Genomic DNA, 18,819 nt, shown 5'->3' with positions numbered 1-18,819 from the left:
TGGTATCATTATCTTTTGTGCCACAATCGTGAAGGTTTTTATTGAGTGATAAATTTATTCAATTACATTTCAGCAATAAGGCTAGGTAAAATCGAAAATCTGGGTGTTTGATACCGAATGCAGTATCAAGCTTCCAATCCAGTCAACTATTCAAGTGCCACCTGTCGTGACATAATAACCATAATAACAACTTGAAAAGTTTGAATATGTATTTTCGAGGTCACAAGGTAAATGATGACAGCAAAACAATATTGAACTTTATATGTGTCAGAGGAGCCAAAGTGTTCAAATTAAGTGGAGTTGAGTGTATATTAGTTGTTGCTAAAATATTACTCTTGGTGTGAAGGCGAAAAAATTGACTCTCACTATTCGAATAATTATTATTGATACTTGACTCGTATTTGAGTACACGAGTTACTGGAGTCACTTAGCATGAAACGTCAGTTAGCCATTTACCTGCAGCCGCAGTTATCGAATCAAGGTCGAGAGTCCTTATCGCGTCCATTGCTATCGACAGCGTTTCGTCGGCCGTGTCTTCAGCCAACGAAGTCTGCATCAGTTCCCTGGTTGAAAAGAACAGCCAAACTACATACACAAAACAGACATGCAAAGTATGGAGGTCAAACAATCGACGCGCAGACGTAACCAGTAACAAAGTACTTCTCTACTTTATGTAGCAGTCAAGTAGCTATGTTTTTGACCAACATTTCTGCTTAACATTTTTCTTCCAACAATACTCGCTTGTTATTGTTACACTTCAAATTTTTAAAAGTAGAAAATATGCTTAAAGGGGCACTGCACTCTAAAAGAAGAGGAATTTTCTTCAGAATGCCACCGTAATGGAGCTGCAATTTATGGAAATTTCCACAGGGTCTTCATGCCCCAGCAGTCACTTTATATAGTTGTCAGCCGATGTTATGAAGGAAATATGTCGTACACGCCAATGTTTTATACATAAGAATAGGACATGATCTATTTCTGTCCTAAAGAAATAGAATACACTAGGCCCGACTTTGACAAAATTTCCTGACTGGACATTTTCCGTTGAACGCGGTATCTAAACCACTTTGGCGTGTACGACATATTTCCTTCATAACATCGGCTGACAACTATACAAAGTTCGATCTCTGCGTGACTGCTGGAGCGTGAAGACCCTGTGGAAATTTCAATAAATTGCAGCTCCATTACGGTGTCGTTCTGAAGAAAATGGCTGCGGCCAAATTAATTTTTTCGTTTTGCCCTTCAATTTGAGACCACATCATTTTTAGAGTGCAGTGCCCGTACAACAGCCGGCGAAAAATTGGGGTTAGGTTGTAGATCAGCATAAGTGTTATGCGGGTTAGTGAAGATAAGAGCCTACCTGCAAATTTGCATTGACGCCGCGATGCCTTTCGACGTGTTGTTGACGGAATTGCGGGCAAGCCACAGACGTACTTTATCACCTTCGACCCCAAGCAGCGACGCCAGCTCCAAAAGCCTGCCCATGCTTGTGATAGGCTGCCGTCTCGCCACTTGTCCGCAATCAACAGCGCTGAAAACCACGACAATTCCTCAAATCCATCATATTTACACACGCAAGGTTGTTCATGAGTTAAGGCGGTTAATTCAATATGATCATAATTATAATTTATATCTCAGCCTCAAGCAAAAAAAAAAAAAACGAATAGAAAATATTATTTCAATGTCCGCACCTGTGTACCCGATCCCTCGAGAAAAGCGGAGAGTCTAACGTCGTAATTGCGTCCTGTAAAAATATTCCGAAGCATTAAACCGAGCAGCTGACCTCATGCATAAGATGACAATTTCTTCACTTTCCCATATATTCCAATTAGGTAGGGCCAGATGTAACTTTCATGGACTACTCAAGCAGGTCTTTGTGCTGCTCACCCAAACGGTTAGGTCTTAAGACTTCACCCACTTCTACTTGTGAAATTGTGATGCGATGCGTTAAATCCACGCTGTATCACAGTCACAGAATATATTTTCAAAGATTGTACCAACTTGGAGTGTATTCAGTGATTTCGCATTAGTCGTGAAGATACATATTGCAATTTCGAAGCTAGCAACCTCCAACTTGAAAGTATCAAGTTGCGTATTCCTATGCAGACCAAAACTGATCGAGTGCAAAAATAAATGCTCTACCTTTTGTGTCGCGTTCTCCCCTTCTTGGTTGGTACTCTCCTCCAATTTCTTGGTCAAAAGCTCCGTCCTCGAGTGAGAATCGGAGTACTCAGCCGCCGATATGTACTCGCCGAACCTTGTCTGAGAGGTTGGCAGAAAAACGTGAAAATAACGGTGTACGATGATATGTTCAGTAGATAATAGTAAATTGAAATTGATCGAAAAGTTAGAATTGGGAACCGAGCTGATCATGTCGAAAGAAATTATTCTGCCACCAGAACAACAAGTTCAAGCCGCCAACAAGGACTCCACTGAAATTGGCACTTGGCGGCCCCTAATTCTAACCTACCCTAACACATTTATACCAACATACAAAGCGCCGAGTCCCGAATTCACAAAGCGCCATATATCACAGTTCACGCTCCTATATTTCAATACAACCAGGCGCATAGTCAGCCATAAAATAAGGAGGGGGTTGAAATAAAATGAGGGTGGTTCAAACCTTTCGTCATTTATAACTCAAGCCTTGACACACATCTTCTGATGGTTACGTTGCATTAGTGGAAATCAATTGCGCCTGTACGCACGCACATGTTTGCGGGCATTCGATGTCACTTTTTAATCACAATCGCTAATCAGCATACACGTAACAGCATTGTATCCAAGCCATTAAAAGATATTAGCCAAAGCATGCTAGGCCCGAGATGCGATAGTTAGGCTAGCGATGATATCTTTTGTACCTGGCCTATTGCAGATGGGATTGTGTAGACCAGTGGTTCCCAACCTTTTTCGACTCATCGCCCCCTTTTGAAGCTCCACATCGATCATCGCCCCCCAAATATTGGGAACCGAAAATGGGCATGTAAACTTGGATCACCGGCGAGTTGACTAATAAAATTCGGCTCGACCTCTAAATTATACTTTTACAGCTAAATTGACTAAAAAAGGTCATTTCTCCGACTTGACTCCAATCAGGACCGAAACAGCACTTCGTCAGCCCCCACCCCTCAAAAAAACGTTGGTCTTTGGCTTCATAGGGTGATAAAACAAACCCCAGACCCCTCTCAGCCGGTGGGTTTTTTGTCGCTACATATCAGCTATACCTTATTTCATGTACTGTTTGGTAAGATACCGTATTTCGCCTTAACGCGCGCAGCTTGAAAAATTTATATAATTCATGTTTGAATCGGTCAATATGGTCGGGAATTGCATATATATTGCTATCAATTTTTCATCCTCTCTCTGCTCACGTATTCAGATTTACCGGTAGAGCTGAGTGTGGTGTGTTGGAAAAGGTAGGACCCCCAGTTAATAATTAAACATCTTCGGGCGGAATCAATGATGCATTGACTTCGTTACATGATGCTATTTCGTGACCTCCTGTATCTGCTATGTCACAACGTACCAAAACGTACCAAACGCACATGATTTCAAATTGGTATTTCTTTACTGGCAAATATTTTTTCCCGGCGGGATGGCATTTGTCCTGTAGGGTTCCGATCTCCAGGACAGGAACATTCGATGCCAGTCATTGAGGCCTCTATGGACAATTAAACATATATGCATAATGCATATATATCGAAATTTCCGGTCAGCGCAAGGGCATTCCTTTTCGGCCAAGGTCTTCTCGCTGCTGATCGTTCTGGCACACAATCTCGAGTTACATGGCCTATAACTTCATATGCCTTGGTGCGTTGTGGCGCAGTAATGGCCGAAACCGAAGTCTCCCTTTTCCATGAATCATTCGGATTTTTGTTCGGTGACGGGTACCCCAAAATGAAGATATATGACAATTTTAAATCGCGACCCGCGCGAAAATTTTTTGAAAAAGTTGCATGAATTTCTAAAAAATAACTCTATAATTTATGTTAATTCACGAAATAATTTTGGGCCTCCTTCGAGTTCGTGCCCTCCACCCCCAATTGGGGGGTTTGGGGTGCGGCATTTACGGTACTATAATAATAATATATAGTAATATAGCCGTTTTAACGTGCAATCGCCCCCTTCGTTGTTTTCGCCCCTTATCGCCCCCTTCGTTATTTTCGCCCCCCCATACCGCCAAATCGCCCACGTTGGGAACCACTGGTGTAGACGATGGTATAGTGCCCACCGCGCCTATTGCAGATGCGATTCTTCAAGCCAGCAGAACTAGGCTTGTTGGAGACGCGATAAATCAGGCCAGCGACGAATGCCGAGTGCGCGGCAATCAATGACCTAATTTCGCAATCATCTCAGCGTGAGATCGCGCCGCGTTACATTGTGCACGGACGAATCTCGCTAATTGGAAACATGCTACTCGCTTATTGGCCGCAGCCACGCGTAACACTGATCATACGACTTATTGAATTGCAACTGAATATCAGCGTCAGAATTGTCACTTCGAAAGGACGATGTTTTGCGTTCCAGAAGGAGGCGCTTTCGACCCCCGACGCCCCTGGCTACGCGGCTGCATACATTGATGCATCGCTTTCATAATAGTAATAGTTATTACATTTCTAGTGCCGAATTCAGTCATACTTCAGTCAAGCGAGCAGGGCTTCTACAGCCAAATGTTCAAAACCTCTAGAACAGTGGTTCTCAACCTTTTTTTAGACACGCCCCCCTTTTTGATGGTGAAAAATTTCCCGCCACCCTTATCGTCATATCACAAAATCCCACTGGGAGGCTAGCAACCTTAACAGATTGTTTGGTGGTATGGAAGGTTATGAATGTTTATGAGAGAATAAAAAATATGAAATTGGGTCTATATAGAGAGAAACACGCGTGCATTGGAGGTAAATCGCTCGAAGCGCGAAATATTTTTCAGGTGGCCGCTTCTTCGCGCCCCCTTCAGATGTTTCACGCCCCCTAAGGGGGGCGCGCCCCCCAGGTTGAGAACCCCTGCTCTAGAACAAGTGCACCCGACCTGTAGGGCTGATATATTTTTCAGCATCTTCAACTTTTCCAGGAAGGTCGCCTCCAACGTGGGCGACACCTTTTTGATGACGTGTTCAATCATGGCTACGGCGGCGCTGTAACATATTTCAAGGTATCGTAAAACAGGTTTCAAGATTGAGCGAGAAACAGGGCGAACGTTACTTCCCGGACCAGGATGTTACACAAGTAAGTTACTGGCAGAGATGGTCAGGTCAGCAACGGAGTAGGTTTTTATATCTTCCTACATATATTCAACGCTTTTTGGAAAAACTCACTCTTCACACATTGAATTTTGTAAAAGTTAGACATTGCAAAGTAGAAAGCAGTTTGGGGTACTGCTACTTCATCTTTATGACTGAAATCGTCATACCAACCGGGCGACCCCCTGTTCCCCTTAACCGAATTCATTTTTTATAACTGCCACTATTCGTAGTGTGACTAATCATTTTGAGTTGGTCGTGAATATACATCTTGCAATTTCAAAAACAGTCACCCCCGGTCAACTGCAAATAGTATACGACCCCTTAATCAAATCTACTTTGAAAACTAGACCCTCGTTTTCTCTTCCAACTTGAAGTTATTTCGACATGTCCTGGAATTTGTCACTTTTACTTGTACACGGTGGAAATTCATGACGTTACTTGTACTTCTGCCTGACACTTCACCATTACGCTACCCTGCCAGGTCACAACTCTCACAAGCTATAAATAAGATTAGATTACCACATCTGTTTATAGAGCTACTTGAAATTGCTATCTCATATCTGGTTGCCTACCAGTGGAATCATGTTTCACGCATCTATCCGTGAGTTAGATAAGTACACATTGTATAGTCTTACTCGCAATGGAAAATTCGGCTAGCGTCCTCGTCGTCCTCTAGACGGATTTCGGCAAACAGTATTGCGTGCTTCACCAAAACAATGGCAGACTCTACAGAGTCTTTCTCAACTTCGTCGAGAAGTTCGATGCATTTATCAACCTGCCGCATGCATAATCAGACAGTGGTTGGATTCAGCCGATTTGTACGAAATTTTGTTATATTTTAGCTGAAAATATTCGGGCTGATTTCAATATGAGTACTGGTACCATATATTACACTGGTCAACACAATTTTTGTTGACTTTGATCAGACAATTGATATCGACTAACTTTAGGACACCGAATTTAACAATGACTACCGTTTTTCTCCATCACGTCAAGTTTCTGAGTTAGGCGCACACCACATTGTCTCGTAACCCACATAAAGTACTACTTTTGATATTTGTGTTTATCGTATAAAACATTTCAAAAACCCAGAGGTGGTCAGTAAGTAATTCTACTTTTTGGAAGTAACTCAAGTAGTTCTCCTCTACTTCTGGCATTTACTCGAGTACATCTGATTTTTTTGTCGCAGCGCAAAAACGTGACGTGATAAAAGAAAAGCAGCGGCATTTTTGGAATCAGCACACCGAAATGAGCCTAAATCAAGTGCAAAATCCAAGTCGACAAATTTTCCGTTCAAAATTGTTGCCCAGTGTTATACTGATATGAGAGGCTAGCAAATATAAATTGACATGACTGCGGTCTAACATCCTCAACACTGCTACAGGTTCCGAGTCGCAAGTAAACTTTATTTCTACAGCTGTAACTCGAGAGTTAAGTTGAGCCATATTCAATTCACCGCCAAGTCAAGTCTGAGTCGGGGGGGCAAAGGGTCGAGTCCGAGTGTTAAGACTAGAGCCCGACCGATATTGGATTTTTGCGCCGATACCGATAAAACCGATATCTAACATCTTCACCGATAACACCGATATATTCAACCAATATTCAAATGAAGGGGAATCTACCTCAAAAGGCGCATTTTTAAAACTTTAGAGCATTTATTTCAACAACTTTACAGTAGGGTGGAGTGAAAAATGAAGATTTTTGAATTTCAAAAAAGGGTCTTGATATTTGGTGCTAAATAGTAAACAAATAATCTCTATCATAATTTTGGGTTCGTACACCCTCTAGTGGTCGTGCAATTTCACCAAACGAGCCAAAAACAGCTAATTTCGCCATATCTTGATCGTCACTTACACTAGAAAGTCAGTTTTGGGCCTAAAAGATGCAGAAGCAACATGTTTCTATCTCACTTCCATAGAACTTACTCTTAAAAATGAACAGAAAAAAAGTTACAAGTAAATTTCTGATTTTATAGGTAAAATTAAGCACTGAAGCAGTGGGTAGGATGTCAAAAGCGTGTAGTGATTGATCTTATGACTAAGCAACATACCCTATCAATTAGAACCACTTTTCAAAACTTGCTCAAACAAATGAAACCCCCTCCAAGCATAAATAGGGCTCGGGCATCGAATAGAGACTTCTAAAACTGTATTTAAAACAGCGTCCATTGGTAGTGCAGCGTCACGATCGATATCGGTAAGTTTATAACAACGGCCCTCATGAGATTTCTTACCAAAATGCTGTCGTAGGGTTTGTATCATATTTGTCACAAAGCTCCTGAATGAAAGTGCAAAAATTGAAAATACACATTCAAAACACAAACATCAATTCTATACTGGAAACAGAAAATTTTTGTAGCAGTATCATATGAGTATCAGTGTGCACAAACATCAAAATCATGTTTAGTATTGAAAGATTTCATCTGCTTTCAAGACTTCAGTTTTTGTCTGATGAGGATATCTCTACTTTGAAATCCTAAACATTGAGCAGATGCTTATGTCACCACTGTCACATGTCTTTCCACTGCCTGGTTGTGGCAAGGATAACTGAGCCTTAATGGTGATGATCATAGGTTTCCCAGCTCGTGATCAGACAAGGTCTTGATTGCGATGCAGGCGGCTGTTCAATATTTCTGAGGTTTAAGTTCACAATTTGGTGGAAAGATTAAGCCTTGATGTTGATAACTGGAATTCGGAAGAATCAGATGCTGGTGTCAATGTTGAGTCTTTAGGGTTTGGTTTCATTTATAGGCTATATCCTCCATCAAAGTCGAAAATTGGAACCAGATGTGCAATATTTAGAGGCTGGGCCCGTCGTTCACTTGATATGGTTGACTCTCGCATCTCAAATTTCAAAGTACTATGTGGGACAGAGCCGTCCATCGAGAAATCTGAACTGTCTTGCTCAATTCTGCACGGAGGTCGATTTTCCGTTATGGTTTGAAATAAAAATGAACAATTCCATTGTAGATGGTGCTAAAAATTTCCACAATATAGTTTCCCGTGTCACAAAGCTGACTGATACCCGAATTCACTCCCTTGCACTATCTTTGCTACAAAGAAATGCTCATTTTGAACATCCAGAAAATATTTTTCTGGGAATGCTTTGGTGACGAGGAGGGAAACGTCCGAAGATTTACAGTTAACAAGATTACAGCTATGCGCAGAACAACCACACCATACCAAATTCCAATTATGAATTTGAAGAAAGATATATAAATGACACCAAACCTAAAACCAGCGACATTGAGCATCAGTTTCTTCCAAATTCCAGTTATCAACATCAAGGCTTAATCTTTCCACCAAATTGTCAACTCTAACTACTAAGATATTGAACAGTCGCCTGCAATCAAGACCTTGTCAGATGTTGAGGCGGAAAACCTAAGATCATCACCATTAAGGCTCAGTCATCCTTGCCACAACCAGGCAGTGGAAGGACATTAAAACGTGGTTACTGAAGCATCTACCCATGTTTCAGGATTTAAACGTAGAGATATCCTCATCAGACGAAAACTGAAGTCTTGAAAGCAGATGAAATCTTTCAATACTAAACATGATTTTAATGTTTGTGCACACTGATACTCATATGATACTGCTACAAAAATTTTCTGTTTCCAGTATAGAATTGATGTTTGTGTTTTGAATGTGTATTTTCAATTTTTGTGCTTTCATTCAGGAGCTTTGTGACAAATATGATACAAACCCTACGACAGCATTTTGGGAAGAAATCTCATGAGGGCCGTTGTTATAAACTTACCGATATCGTGACGCTGCACTACCAATGGACGCTGTTTTAAATATAGTTTTAGCAGTCTCTATCCGATGCCCGAGCCCTATTTATGCTTGGAGGGGGTTTCATTTGTTTGAGCAAGTTTTGAAAAGTGGTTCTAATTGATAGGGTATGTTGCTCAGTCATAAGATCAATCACTACACGCTTTTGACATCCTACCCACTGCTTCAGTGCTTAATTTTACCTACAAAATCAGAAATTTGCTTGTAACTGTTTTTCTGTTCATTTTCGAGAGTAAGTTCTATGGAAGTGAGATAGAAACATGTTGCTTCTGCATCTTTTAAGCCCAAAACTGACTTTTTAGTGTAAGTGATCATCAAGATATAGCGAAATTAGCTGATTTTGGCTCGTTCGGATAAATTGCACGACCACTAGAGGGTGTACGAACCCAAAATTATGATAGAATTTATTTGTTTACTATTTGGCACCACATATCAAGACCCTTTTTTGAAATTCAAAAATTTTCATTTTTCACTCCACCCTACTTTACAGCCATTGTCATACTTGAACATGAAATAGACTAGAAAGGATGCATCTGGGCACTTCGAAAGTGTAAGCTGTACGAAATATAGCAAGATTCCCAGTCTAGCGGTCAAGAATTATAGTTTACCGACTTCCTACCATCATGTTGTGACGTCACGAACATAGCCGATATTTTATCAGCTCCAATGGCCGATACCGATAATTCTTTCAAAGTGTAATATCGTTAGTTAAGTACGTAATAGTTAAGACTCGGGTTCTAGCCCAAGTCATAGTGTTTACTATTCAGTATCGAGTTCAAGACAGGTTGAATACATTTCTGTGAAACTCTTCGGCGATATTCAATGCCTCGGATTCATTATTATACTCAGTTTTCTCAGTCTAAACACGTTTATTCAAACAGACAAAAGACGGTTTCTGGGTCTATTTTTCAATTAACGATCCTGATATACGAGATTAGCATAAGTCACATAGAACGTGTCGATTCACATGACTAAATCGAGTCTGCTGCAATCCAAAAACAAAACATACTGAAGTACCTTTTCCGATAACAACGCGTCAACGAGCCGGAAGCGTTGAAATTCCGCAAGAGTCGTCTGCGTGTAAGTCCTGTAGAAAACGCTGGCCTGATCCAAAGCTTCTTTGGTCCCTTGTCGAATCAAGAATCGCACGATACGCTATCGGCAATAAAGAGGCTTGAAAGGGGCATTTCTAAAGTGACGCGGCCGCGGCCTAACCTGCTGCGTCGACGGCTTTCTCAAGTCGACATCATGCAATCCGTACTGCGAGAGGATGACCGGCATGTTCTCGACGACTTTGCAATTTTCCAACTCGGCCAAAATGATCCTGGCTTTCAGCGAGACTTCTGGATCGTCCGCATCCTAAAATGATGATCAGTGACCACTAGCGTGAGTTTTTTTTACTAAAAAACGGAAGATTTTGACCTAAAAACTCAAAATTTTGACATTTTTTACCTAAAAAAAAGTAATTTTGACCCAAGTTTGACCTGATGTATGTAAATTAGGATTTTTACCGCATAATGATAGAATTGTACTACTTATCATCATTTCTCGTTCGAGCTGTCTGTCCTTACGAAGTACCATAATTTGGACTGAAAAAACTTTTGTGACTGAAAAACTGACAAATGTTTACATGAAAACTGTATTTTAACGCAAATCTGGACCCATGAAGAATTCCAACAGCTACAGCACGTATTATAGTAGAAATAATCAAAATTTGTTGTAGTACAACGAAAGATACTTTCCTACATTCTCGGGTAGTAAGTGTGTGTCCTTACTAAGTAGCTTGCCAAGAATGGAGAAAGAACGTTCAACAGCAGCAGTTGTCGCCTGGCAACACTGAAGTTGTGCGTACACTGCTGGTGACACACCGTGTCGCTTCATTCTGATAATGGTGTCTACATCACAATTTTTCAGCATGCGCTTCTTGATATACGAACCAATGCCCACACAGTGTTGCTTAAGTTAGGATATTCCGGTACGTTGACTATAACACCAGGTCAACCTATTTGTTTCATTTGAATGTTTATGATTCACAATGAGCAGACAATGGGCCGTCTATAATGTCAAATGATCAGTTCACCCACAATGAAAACATCTACGATACGAACGAAATGCAGGTTGCAATAAAATTTCGACTTAGTGAACAATTTAGACTATTTCTTGACTTAACCTACCTTATTGGAGATTTGCTCATTCGCAATGGCCATCGCTTTCCCCACCAAGGCGTGCATGCTTTCCGACCACATACACCTAGCGTGCTTTGCAATTTTCAGAGTCGCCGTCATGAAAACCTAGAAGGAAAACGTAAAAACGCGCTCAAAGAGACCCTTGCCTAGACACAGGAGTCATGAAACAACCTGCTTGTCCTCCAGGCACTCGATGATCGAGACGATTCTCCGTTCCCGAAGAGATTCGAAAGATCGCACGGACTGGTTGCCCAATCTTGACAGAGAATCCTGAAACATTCATTTTCACTTCACACAAACACGCCGAATTCAACAGCAATCAATTGGCGAAATTATAGCAACAGCGTACCTCAATGTAACCCAGAAAGATATCTTCCTCCGAAAACCCATTTTCCTTCATGTAAGGAACGACCGTCTTCTCCAAAACAGACGGTATCAGTTCCGGCACCATGACCCGGTCTAGCATGCGAAACGTGAGCGATCGGGCAGTCTCCTGAAGTAAAATCGGTCCAAAATTACATCATACGGCATAACAATGCAGAGCAGTGTTTCTAAACCACCCGTCTGCCGAATATATTTCAATTATATTCTCAATTGCAAAATGTGAGGTTAACGGCTTGTTGGACTAGGACTTGACTCGGTGGTGAATTGAAAATGACTCGACTTGACTCGAGTCAAAACTATGAAAGTGAGATTGACCTGTGACTTGGTTACTACAAACCTGTATAAAAGTAGCCTACAATTCGTTCAGAACCAGTTATAGGTGAAGATCTAGATAACTTTTAAAACAAAAATTCACATTACAATTCAGTGAGACCTTGACAGTATAGAGGAATCTAGCAAACAGCGAAGTCAAATTTCCTCCAACAGAAACCCCACAGTCAAGACGGAGTTGGTGGTATTGACAGTACTTTTGCCTAGTAGAAACTTCAGATGTAATCTCAATAAGACAGCAGTAAATTTCTCATTAAATCGAAGTTCTGATTCCTTTGTCGTAATTACATTCCAAGTTGATGTTGATTTTTGAAAGTTCGACGGTCCGCAAAAGTCATTTTGAAATTACACTGGACTGCGAGCTGAAAACATTGATAACCACTGACGTAGGGGATTTTATTGAGCTAAAACAAATGCAAAAACTGCCAAAATCGAAACTCGATAGAGGCTAAGCCTATTCGAGTTCGATTCATACCTCCACAAATTCGGCCAACGAGACATGGCAACAAAATTTCGTTTTCAAGTTGAGCAGTTTCTGCAGCCGAGCCACCAACAGCCGTAGCTTTTCGACTTCCACGGAATTCGCACGAAACTCTTGGCACGCGGCGGCGAGTTGTTGGTTGCTATTGGAACATTGTGTAGAGATCGTCAGTGATGGAGTACTTCTTCTTCTGAGTACTCTAGTAGATTCTGTCTACCCGTACCGCTTACTCGAGCGGCTATGTTTTCGTACTACATTCACTTTTACACTTTGGACTTTGTAAGGTTGAAAGTATACAACTTAACAACAAATTGAAATTGAAATAAGCCCAAATATTTTCGGAGCACAACACTCTGGTAGTGGCTGATGACTACCCCGATAAGCGTCAGGCAAAATATATATTATTCAATTGTATAATGAAGTTCTGTACCCCTACCGGACCAAGAGTCTATTCAAAGTAGAAAGCAGTTTCAGGATATACTTGCTTCCAATGTTCCCTCTAATTTTTGACGAGTCTGCGCACACTCATCAACTCACTGCGCAGACGCCTGGACAATAGCGCGTGAGGACTAAAAAAAGGTCATAACTTCGGATTTTTTGTGCGCAACTTGGATTTTCTGTGCGCAGAGACCACGTCAGCGCTGCGCATTTGCGCAATCTGCGCATCTTAGAGGGAACATTGCTTGCTTCCTATTTTACCATTGAGATTGCGATGACAACTGGCCGAAAGAGCCCCTGTATATATTTTGAAAACTGCACCAATTTGTAGCGTAATTGATCATTTTATATTTTCTGCAATTTCCAATGTGGTCACCTTCTGTTAACTGCTAATAGCATGCGACCAATTGACCAAATCTACTTTTAAAACTACTTACTAGGGAACTTTCCAAATCTTTATTTTCTTGAAGTAGTTTTGGCAAGTCTCTTACAATACTACTTCTAGCTGTAATCAGGTGAAAATTTACAGCTTCACTTCTATTTCTACTTGAGCAGTAATGCCGACTAGCATGACCAGATTGAACACGTCTGGCCATATGTCGACAAAAGCAAAGAAAGTACGCCGACACAGACCTGACGTCTAAGTTTCTCTGAAAGTTGAACAAGACGTTTGCCATTTTCAATCCATTTTCCGGCCATTCTGACGAATTCGATCGTTCGTACGCCTCAGCTTGAACGTGAAGCCACGCCGCTATCACCTACGTCCAAGGATGTTATCATTATCGTAAATGAGTATAATATGTAAGCAGGGTTATAATGACTCGAGCCGCAACTTTTTGTGAACTCGACTGGACTTGAAATACAGAAAAGGACTCGACTCGATTCAATCTGTGTATTGACTCGACTTGTTCTCGAGTCATTGTGCGTGAGTCGGCATAAGTTATACGACTCGAGACTGGGACAGACAAGACTGACATTTCATTGTAATTTCGAAAAAGAGTAAAGCTACCATGCTATTGGTATTCAGTCTATTCGTAAACTGGTACTATAAAATGCGACCGGAAACTGTTAAAAGTGACGAAAATTAGTATGATATTATAAATGTGAAGCATTTGATATCACCAAACAGAGTAGTAAAAATTGTGTTCAACAAGTCAACACTATGACTCGGACTCGACGCTCAAAGACTTGGACTTGACTCGGCGGTGAATTGAAAATGACTCGACCTGAATCGAGTCTCAACTATAAAAGTGAGATCCACTCGTAACTCGTAACCTTGCGACTTAGTTACAATCCCGATAAGACGGTGGCTAGATCTCATGCCATTCATCACAAATGTCATAATACATATGCTACAAACAAACGTCACAATGGATTCGTTACACATAGACTCGTGCAATGTACAAACTACTTGGATTTTGAGCAGGAACTAACAACCTTTAAAATCGCCAACTAACTAAAACACAAGTAATCCAATTCCGAAACAAGTTATTAAATTTCATTTTCACATCAGAAGTAGTACAAGTTTGAGGGCTTTCAACCCCAAAATCACGCCCTCCGGCTATACAACTGTTAGTAGTGACGGCTCTAGGCTAGCAATGAGTACAACAACACAGAACACCAGTATCACGATTAAACAACGACACATTTTCTAGTTGTCGGGAGTTGAATATTATTTTTAAATGCCCTAGAACTAGAACTACTAACTTTTCAAAATCAGTGACTAGAACTACGCAAAAATACAGCAACTAGTTGACCGTCAACTAAGTAGATTAGGAATTTGTACAAGCTTGGCTATACCTAGTACTTCATTGAAATACTCGAATGTGGATCTGAATTCTGGCACGCATTCAACATAACTAGGGCGTTCAAAAAGGATACGCATCTAAAGTCTCGAGTATCATAATACCAAGGCGACCAAAATATCTCAACAAGTCGAAAACTTTACCATAACCCACCAACCCTAACCGTCATACAAGCTAACCGAACCCTTAATCTTAGACCCAATATAACCTGACCCAACCTCTCATCTTAAACATAACGTTCTAAACATATTGGAATGATCCACTATTTTGAATGCCACGCTATTAGTCACAGTCCCCGTTCTGTCGACGGCATCAAATACATAGATAAATACATCCTCTGAAGACAGTAGTTGGAGGAGGAAAACAAAGACTCAATTAGAATTTAGGAACTCCGATTTAAAACAAGAGGAACTGCAGCGGTTTCCCTAAAAATATACCTATATTGGATCACAGCCTCGCAAAATGCAACGCAAAACAACAGTATTTAAAATCAAACAAAAAAGACTTGTCTATATACACTTATACCGCTACCTTTACACCACATCGAATCTTCGGCAACAAGGCAGGCAGCAAAGCCGTCTCAAGCCATCGCGTCAGAACGTCGACGCCAACCGACTTGGGTATGCATTGCATGAAGACTTCCAAACGTTTCGTTGTGGCGTCCGATTCCGTACCGTCTTCGTTCTCCTCCAGTAGAGTATCGATGAGACTCGCCTGAATAATAGGAAATGCCGAATACATTCGGATGCACGGAGGGGGTCAAATTAGTCAGTCTTGATGTTGATAGTCTTGGTATTTGAGTGGAAATGTAAGTGATGCCGTAAATTCCGACTCCGTTAAAAGCGGAAGTAACTGTTTCCAAACATGTCAAAACTACATGAAATGGAAGCGAAAATGACGATTTTAAATGTAACTAAGTAGATTCAAAAGTTCGGTATTGACGATGGGCCGCTTTAAGCAGTAAATCGGAGATGGCCACGTGACAAACGAAAAATGGCTGATGAAACTACTAACAGGTGAAATTTTCAAAAATATATTCAGTTACTGTGATACGGGGGCTGTTACATTATACAGTTAGGCATGCTTATCCGTTGCACTCTTGAAAAAATAATCAACAAATAACAAAACACCGGTGACGTTACCTGATGCCTTTTCATCAACACCTCGGCCGCGTACAGATTTCCTTTCGTCAGCAGCGATACGAGCTCCTCCGACAGATTAGAACGCGAAAACCTGACCCAGTCGTGCTGCCGGCCGACTGCGAAAGCCATTCTGAAGGACACGAGTCTGTCCAGACGTTCGATGATCTAAAACGTAAGGCTGACTGCTGTAGAGATGCTGTTCGAGGCCAGCGACACTGTTTTGCACAAAAGATTGCGGCTACTTGGAAAGAACAACACAACGTTTGCAGGACAGCATGTCCCTAGATTTATTAGAACATGCGCATCACGGTCAGATAAAAACTCCCCCTTAGCTTAACACCTTAATCTTGATTCGGAACAGGCAAAGCCCATGAATTCTGTTTGTGCTTGTCAGGAGAGGCCGTTCCCATTTTAATATGTATTACTTGTATTACTTGGAGTCGACTTTCAACAGAAGAAGTTGTGTACCATATAAAATTAGTATATTGAGCATAAGCAATCTCTTCGCCCTGATTATTCGAAATTTCGCTGCTGTTGACGTCATATTTGGTGATACCGTTGTTGATATGCAATGTTCTTTCTAACTCTCTACTAGATGCTGACAATTACCCCTGACGAGTGTCAGTCGAAAATATTCGGTTACATTTCAATGTGAATATACTAATCAATTGCATACTGGAGTTATGTACCACCAAGACGCTCTTTACAAGAGATTTAAAATTAGTGTTTAGACACATTTTGTTCTTCGATCAGTCTCCATTATATGTGGTCGAAGAAGTTGAGTAGTCATCGTGAGTACTCAAGTAAAACTAGAACTAGGGGAGGAAAATTACTATATCATGGATGCGAAGCATTCGTTATCACCAAGCATAGTTGTAAAAAGTAAGTTTAACAAGACTCAAACTCAAAACTGAACACAGCGAACAGTCAACAGAATGACTTGGACTTGACTCGGTGGTGAATTGAAAATGACTTGACTCGAGTCAAAACTATAAAGCGAGACTGACTAGTGACCCGGAACCTTGCGACTTGGTTACAGCCCTGCTCTCCACCCAAGAAGGTTCTACAAAGAAACTCACTCTCAGCAATAAATCGTTTCCGTTGAATCGAGACATGCCATCGCCGTTCCCATTATGCAATTTGGTCGACAATCGCGATTTTCCCAACATCAGCAAGCTATAGCTCATCTCAAGATCCGGTACGTCAGTGTAGAAGCATATCTCCGCCACGACGTCTTGGTCTTCCATCCTACCACCAAAAGAGATGATTACAACGCGAAACTAACGTAGGACGTAAATGACGGCTCACTTTTCCAGGCAGTCTTTCAGATCTTTGAAAATTTCGGACAGGGACAAACCTTTCTCCTCGGCTTCCAGAAAATCCTTGGCTAAATGAATCGCCTGAAAGTTTCAAGATACGATGAAATCACATATTATAAATTTAATGAGACCAAAACGGAAGGGACGCAACACAGAAATGCCACATGTGAAAATTCTGGAGTAAAAGCTATATGAAAGGCCTTGTGTACCTTGTACCATGGCAACATGGCTCATGTATTAGTATTGGTGTACCAACAAACTTAGATCTACCATCAGTGGCGTCAAAGTGCCCGCCACCACTCAGGTACGATCCTATGCACATTGCACCAAGATCATTTCTAAGCAAGTATACCAGGGCCCCCGACTTAATTGGGACACGGTAGAAGTAGAGGCAGTTGGCTATTTCCGAAATTGCAGGGTGCATCTTCCTGAATTACGCAAAATCATTGAAGACACGATAAATAAAAGCGTAATAAAATTTATTTTCAGTTATGGGGCTATTCACTCATAAAAGGAATTCAACATTTCCCGAACTACCGTAATTTTCCATGTATAATGCGCAAAATTTTACCGATTTCCATCCTAAAATCGGAGGTGGGGGTGGGTGCGCGCATTATGCATGGGTAAAACAAGCCTTGAAAAACATAAAAACATAACATCTCCCTCTATCTGGACAAATAAAACTTGAAATCACACCTTTCTTCATGTTTGTTTTCAATCGCGTGTCACATTCAGCCATCGAGCCTAGTAGTTCGTATTAACAGTGTTATGCGCTACCAATAAGCTAGAGTAGTCTGTGCTGCACAGCAGGCGATCTCCTGCTGAGTTGGTTTGCCGTTTGTACGAAATTAGGTCTGGTGAGCACGATTTAATCGCTGGCCAGAGCAATCGCATCTGTAATAGGCCTTGTGCGCAAGATATCCTCCCTGGCCTGAGCTATGGGGCCTCGCAGGCTTTGGCTGCTATCTACATGACATGATTGCTCAACAGTGACATCGCAAAACAGAATGGCATCAAACACTAAACATAACCAGCGGTGGTAACTTATCATACGCAAAAGTTTGTCAACACGAGAAGCTTGTATAATCGGCATTTACGCATGTACTGTACTATTCATGTACTGTGAACGCAGGGTGCGTATTATACATGGGTTATGTTATGGGTACAGGCTTTTTCCCAGAATTTACATGCCATTTTGAGGGAGCGTATTATACATGGAAAATTACGGTACTTGATGCTTTACAAAATCCAGAATCTAAAAGTAACTAGTTTTACCAAGAAAGCACAAGTGGAAATCTACCCGAGTCCTTTTAAAAAGTACGAGTTCATTACAGACCACCTCTTCCGCTAACCGACTCTCACCTTCTGATGATACACATATTTCAGGTCCAGACCGTATTTGCGGGCAAAATCCTCCGCCTCCCGAAATTGCCTTTTGCCTAAAAGCTTCTTGTAACGGTCCTCGGGAGACGCGTCGCTAACTTTGACCAATCTGATCTCGGAATTTCCGTTTTCCCTGTTACGAAACACGACATGTAGCCGCGAAATAGCATCATCCTATTTCGAAGGTATTCTCACAGATTGTCCATATCCACGTAAAGAACGTCGTCAGGAAATTTAAGCCCGCGAGCCAAAACGCAACGCTCCGGCGCTGTTGTAGACTTGAAAATCTATCAACAACACCGACATTCAGATAGTGGTCA

At 41.3% G+C, this 18,819-nt stretch overlaps 1 protein-coding gene across 1 annotated transcript in view; it reads right to left on the bottom strand.

Moving 5' to 3' along the window:
- LOC145439101 (kinetochore-associated protein 1-like) overlaps window positions 1–18,819 on the bottom strand; it is a 51,780-nt gene that overhangs the window by 22,521 nt on the left and 10,440 nt on the right. Inside the window, exons 9-27 of the mRNA XM_080316582.1 lie at window positions 18,695–18,786; window positions 18,479–18,632; window positions 17,106–17,197; window positions 16,877–17,045; window positions 15,798–15,962; window positions 15,187–15,369; window positions 13,484–13,608; window positions 12,407–12,554; window positions 11,567–11,710; window positions 11,389–11,487; window positions 11,206–11,322; window positions 10,247–10,390; window positions 10,049–10,186; window positions 5,876–6,015; window positions 5,027–5,132; window positions 2,143–2,262; window positions 1,692–1,744; window positions 1,361–1,531; window positions 457–563 (exon numbers count right to left, since the gene is read on the bottom strand). Of these exons, the coding sequence (XP_080172708.1) occupies window positions 457–563; window positions 1,361–1,531; window positions 1,692–1,744; window positions 2,143–2,262; window positions 5,027–5,132; window positions 5,876–6,015; window positions 10,049–10,186; window positions 10,247–10,390; window positions 11,206–11,322; window positions 11,389–11,487; window positions 11,567–11,710; window positions 12,407–12,554; window positions 13,484–13,608; window positions 15,187–15,369; window positions 15,798–15,962; window positions 16,877–17,045; window positions 17,106–17,197; window positions 18,479–18,632; window positions 18,695–18,786 (2,467 nt within the window). The remainder of the gene's footprint in view (window positions 1–456; window positions 564–1,360; window positions 1,532–1,691; window positions 1,745–2,142; window positions 2,263–5,026; window positions 5,133–5,875; window positions 6,016–10,048; window positions 10,187–10,246; window positions 10,391–11,205; window positions 11,323–11,388; window positions 11,488–11,566; window positions 11,711–12,406; window positions 12,555–13,483; window positions 13,609–15,186; window positions 15,370–15,797; window positions 15,963–16,876; window positions 17,046–17,105; window positions 17,198–18,478; window positions 18,633–18,694; window positions 18,787–18,819) is intronic.

Source organism: Botryllus schlosseri, chromosome 5, assembly GCF_051294905.1.
Source record: "Botryllus schlosseri isolate E-star chromosome 5, Bs_hap1, whole genome shotgun sequence".
Lineage (NCBI taxonomy): Eukaryota > Metazoa > Chordata > Ascidiacea > Stolidobranchia > Styelidae > Botryllus > Botryllus schlosseri.
This window is presented reverse-complemented; position numbering and strand designations above follow the sequence as displayed.